Consider the following 4,866-nt stretch of genomic DNA (forward strand, 5'->3'; position numbering starts at 1 on the left):
TGGCGTCCTGATCCAGTTCAGCTCTTTTAGATGTAATTTATGTATCGCAAGTCCAAAGTTTGTACATTTCTGTCTGTAGGCGTAATCTCATTCTTATCATTCTCAGTGAGTATTTTATCCTCTCAGATACTTATTCCTTTAGTTTGATTTCATCCAGCTATTTTACAAGTATTTGTGTGATTTTATCCTAACCTGCTCTTCTCTGAACTGATCTCCCCTGTTGATTGTGAGAAAGTGGCCCGAATCGATGGCGTTGCGTGAATATCGGGGTTGGTACGTGTTTTATATCCTCTGATACCAAAATCAAACCCTTGGATAAGCCATAATTTGTAATAATGATGAGGGCTATTTTGAATACATCTTTCTACAGATGTGATCTTGATGCCAGCTTTTTCTAGCATCTCTTTGGCTTAAAGTCATTGTTTATCCATTCCCTGGTGCTGTTAGGTGTGTGTGTGTGTGTGTGTGTGTGAGAGAGAGCGTGTGAGTGTGTGTGTGTGTGTGTGCGTGCGTGTGTTTCTTCTCAGATGGACCAATCCTACGGTGGCCTGTCAGCTCAATCCCTGTCTGTATCGTAACACTGTAACAAAGCCTTATATTTCTAGCCCAGTCCTGTTGTTTTCAATGATCTTTTTGATATCGTATGTTATCAGCCTTTATGTAGGAACTGAATTGTCGTTTTTGGATGATATCAGAAGCACAGGCTGGAATCATATCCCAGTCTTTCTTTTTTTTTGTTTTTGTAATTTTACATTCTCTAGTCACTCATGTACAATTTAAGTCATGTTACTATCTTTTTATTGTCCTTTATTTAAATAAATCTTCTGGTCCTGTAATAGAAATAATGTACAGTCTAAGTACTTATGAACTATTTTTATCACAGTATTATTTATTGCTTTCATTTCAATAAAATACTGAAACTTATTTTCCACTGCCAATAAAAATAAGTCTTTATGAACAGATGATTTTCCTGCATCTTTTCTTATTTGTTATTCGCATTCAAGTCTCCAGTTACTTGGATGATTAGTGTATTGTTTTAATTGCATCATTAAAGTCATTTCCATCTTAAACGATGTGACCAGATTGCGTGTTTTTTTCAGCCTGCGTCACAAACTGGTTTTTATCGTTAATATAAAACAGAAAAAAAGCGTCGTGAAGGAAAAGCTGATTAACGTGAAGCAGAAAGATTTCTTCCAGGAGGCTGATTGGCTGCAGCTGGTTTGCTGATAATCAGAGGTTAATTAAAGTGATGATGATGATGGTGTTTCTCAGCTCGGATTCAGGGATGGACTCAGACTCTGTGGATCTCAGCAGGTGAATATTCCCTTCAGCTGGAGAACCTCGTTCTCCTCAAACCTTCTCTGCTCTTACTTCCTGCAGTGATGAAGCTCGGGACTCTTTCTTCATTAAAGGCTAGGGTTTAGTTCACATTTACTTCAAGTAAGTGTCACCAGTTTCTCAAAGACTGACCGACAGCTCTGAGGTTGCCATGTTGAGAAAAACCAGGTGTGTGTACGTGATGTTACGTGTTAACATTTAGTCTAGAACTACAGTATTTACATCTCACATAAAAACTGATTCAGCATGCCTGAAATTAATGTTGAAATGTAAACAAACCAATAACCCCAGACCGGAAGAGGAAGAGCAGCATTACATTCTATCAAGCAGAACTCTTGTTTTAAAGCAACTTGGTGGTTGTGTCTGTTGCGTGTCTCTGTCAGGTCCGCTGCCCTGGTGCTGCTCGTGCTGGTGTCCGGTCACGCGGGCGCGCCCCTGATCTGTCATTACTGCCCTCTGCAGGCCGCGGGCGCGCGCTGCAACGTCACGACCGAGTGCCTCGAGCACGAGCGCTGCTCCTGCGGCTGGAGGCGTTACGGCCGCGTGCGCGTGCTCGCCCTGCAGGGCTGCGCGTCCCCGGAGCTCTGCGGATCGAACCGGACTCTCTCGCGCAAGGGCCTGGAGTATGACGTCACCTACGCGTGCTGCTCTCGCGATCTCTGCAACTCCGCCCCGGTCCCGGAGAACCTCCTCCCGCAGCTGCTCGGGATTACCGACGGTGTCCCGGATCCGCCGAGCTGCTCTGAGCCCTGACACACACACACACACACACACACACACACACAGACAGAGAGAAACGTTGTCCTGAGTATCATCAGCCTGCACATAATGGCTTATTAATAACTTGAGGATTTTATTAATACCCTTAGCTGGTCTTCAGTCTGGAAACTGATGCACCTTTTGTATGAATAAAGCAAGTTTAATGAAGTCTCCATCACTTGATGTTTGTAGGGTTGTGACCTGAAGAGATCTTCTCATCGATTGATGGATGATTAAACAGAGATCACTGATTTTACTCTCTTTCCTTCACTTTTTTAAATGAATATATTAATTTCTGTCTTCTGAATTAGCAGAAATTTGACTTTAAAGGAACATTCACCTCAAAGGAAATGACCTCATGTTTTACTCTGAAGTCTTCTTCTGTGTGAATGACTTCCTTCTTTCAGAAGAACAGTCCTTTTAAAACTATTTTCTATAAAGAAAATCATTAATGTTTTTTGTGGAAAAGCTAGCTCAGTTAGATGTTCCCAAATTCAGGCGCTATGTTTCTTCTCATCAAGGGGCAGAGTTTAAGAAAGCTAATAAAGACGTCTTGAAGACTCTTCGACTCCTGTCAAGTTTTGTTGTTGTTTCTGCTGCATGTGATGAGATGTGAGCTCAGCTACAATCATTTAATAATAACCTCAAATTAATACAGATCATGAGAACATATATTACTCCAGTTAGGTTGAATAAAACGATCCAGAACTTTCCAGACACGTGTGGAAACACTAAATGGTACGGGAGCTTTGGATATTTATTTCCAGGACGATGTCTACATCTACTCATGAAACCTGACATTTTTATTTTGGGAAATATTCCTGTGTCCAATCAGTGTTTTAAGAAACTTGAAAACTACAATGTTTTTGTTTGTTGTTTGTGGATATATTACAGTCCCTTCTGCTGGGATCAGAATAATCCAGGGTTTGGTTTTGTTTTCTTATCAAAAGTATCCTGATCTTACTGAGAAGTTTTAAACAACAGAAACTGAGGATTTAATCCTGATCAAACCCTTAAAGTGGATTTTGTGATCTAATTTTGTGATTCTTCTGAAGGTTTGATCTGATCAGGTGACTTCAACACCTGGCCCGGGTTAGTCATGGTTAGGTAATCAAGTTAATTAAGTTAATGAAGCTCACACCTGGTTTGATGGGGTGTGTGTCTTATTCGATCCACGCACAGACGTTTGTTTCGGTTCAGTGGTGTGTGTTTCTGGGTCAGAATGAAGCTGTTGTTCTCTGGAGCCGTTCTCCGCTGGTTCTCTGGTCTCGTTCTCCTGGTTCTGTGTGTCTGTGCTTCCTCTGTCCTGACCGAGAAGCTCTTCTGTTATTACTGTCCTCAGACGTCCTTCAACCGGAGCTGCCGGCCCGTTCTGTCGGAGTGTGGTCCTCAGGAGGTCTGCTTCACGGCTGACGGCCGCTTCGGACGTTCTCCGGTGCTCTTCTCTAAAGGCTGTATGTCTCTGACGGACTGCAAGCGTTCCAGCAGTCAGATGATCCGCGGAAACAACATCAGCTTCAGCTTCTCCTGCTGCGACCGTCCTTACTGTAACTCGGGCCGGCGCTGGGCCCTGGGCCCCGGGCTCCTCGCTGCGACTGCCATCGCTGTGCTCTGCTTCTGGAGATGAGACGTGACCAGAACAAACCCAGCCTGCTGATGACCTCCCCTCAAACTCTTTTAACGGTGCTTTAATATCTGCTGGCTGAAGCTTGCCTCGCTCTTCCGACTCAAGGCCTTTGTGTTGCTTTTATCAGTTGACTTTCAAGTAATTGATCGGCATGAGTGTGTTTACATATATTTACAAATATTAGTGTAATACAAATATTGCCTAAAAACAATACAACCCTCACGTTCTAATGGTTTCCACGACAACTGCATTACAAGCTCTGCAGACCGTTTCAGAGCACTAGTGATGTGTTTTGGAACTGATTCCATTAGAATCTATTGGTTTTAACAAGTGGTTTAGTTTCTGCCAGCAGAGAGGACACCTGTAACAAACTATTTAATAAATAAATAATGTTGGCGAAAACCGAGAGTGTTGAGTCCTCTAGTGTTGAGTGTACAGCTAAAAGTGATCATCCCCAGTAATATCTGAATTTGATCTGTTTCTGTAGAGCTATAAAACCTTGGCTTTCCACGCATCGGTCTCCATGCTTGAGGAAAAGTATGCTGATAAATGCTTCCCTAAAAATCCAGGCTGTTTCCACTATTTCTGGTTCTGAGAGGAACCATGGGGAATGTTTAAATAATCTGAATTAAAGTGTTTTTGTTTTTTTTCATTGTAAAGAGTGTTTTGTGTGGAAGGATTATATTAAATAAATAATGGTGTTGAAGTCTTTGTTTGGTTAAAATGAAACAAAAGACAGAGTTTTGTAGTTGAGTGCTGCTCAGTCTGGTTGAAGTCAGGAGATGGACTTGTCTTCTGCTCAATATTCCACTCTTTTTACCTTCTCTACTTGTGCTGTATATTTTGGATCTTGTTCTATGAAGATCCCTTTACCCCTCAGAACTGATCCGGCCGCTTCTGTCTCTTCATCTCTATTATAATAATAATTCCTTACATTAATGTCATGCTTTTCAAGGCACTGTTCTGTCTAATCATCACTAAACGCTCATCTTCTGTCTCATCGTCACTAAATATAATAAAGTGTGTCTGTGTTCAAATACACATGGATCTAATTGCACATGCTATATGTATGTTAATGATTTCAGGTTTATTTTGAAGCGTTTCTGTTCTGTATATCCTGTGACTTGAAGTAGTTTAGTAGC

At 41.8% G+C, this 4,866-nt stretch overlaps 3 protein-coding genes across 4 annotated transcripts in view; all 3 read left to right on the forward strand.

Moving 5' to 3' along the window:
* Positions 1–960, forward strand: part of LOC122335804 (liprin-alpha-1-like) — a 20,897-nt gene extending 19,937 nt beyond the window's left edge. Inside the window, 1 exon segment of the mRNA XM_043233606.1 lies at positions 1–960. This exon segment is cut by the window's left edge and continues 140 nt beyond it. The gene's annotated coding sequence lies outside the window, so the exon portion shown is untranslated.
* A 104-nt stretch (positions 961–1,064) lies between these two features.
* On the forward strand, positions 1,065–2,641 carry LOC122335810 (protein Bouncer-like). 2 transcript variants are annotated; one of them, XM_043233616.1, is made up of 3 exons: positions 1,065–1,314; positions 1,413–1,506; positions 1,722–2,641. In XM_043233616.1, the coding sequence occupies exons 2-3, from the start codon at positions 1,490–1,492 to the stop codon at positions 2,089–2,091; spliced, it is 387 nt and encodes a 128-aa protein (XP_043089551.1). In that variant the 5' UTR covers positions 1,065–1,314; positions 1,413–1,489; the 3' UTR covers positions 2,092–2,641. The 2 variants fall into 2 exon arrangements, with proteins under 2 accessions (XP_043089551.1, XP_043089550.1); XM_043233615.1 differs by lacking the exon at positions 1,413–1,506.
* Positions 2,642–3,268: 627 nt separating this feature from the next.
* Positions 3,269–4,866, forward strand: LOC122335802 (protein Bouncer-like). The gene has a single exon (XM_043233605.1). The coding sequence runs from the start codon at positions 3,320–3,322 to the stop codon at positions 3,722–3,724; it is 405 nt and encodes a 134-aa protein (XP_043089540.1). The 5' UTR covers positions 3,269–3,319; the 3' UTR covers positions 3,725–4,866.

Source organism: Puntigrus tetrazona, unplaced genomic scaffold (genome assembly GCF_018831695.1).
Source record: "Puntigrus tetrazona isolate hp1 unplaced genomic scaffold, ASM1883169v1 S000000897, whole genome shotgun sequence".
NCBI classification, from domain to species: Eukaryota; Metazoa; Chordata; class Actinopteri; order Cypriniformes; family Cyprinidae; genus Puntigrus; species Puntigrus tetrazona.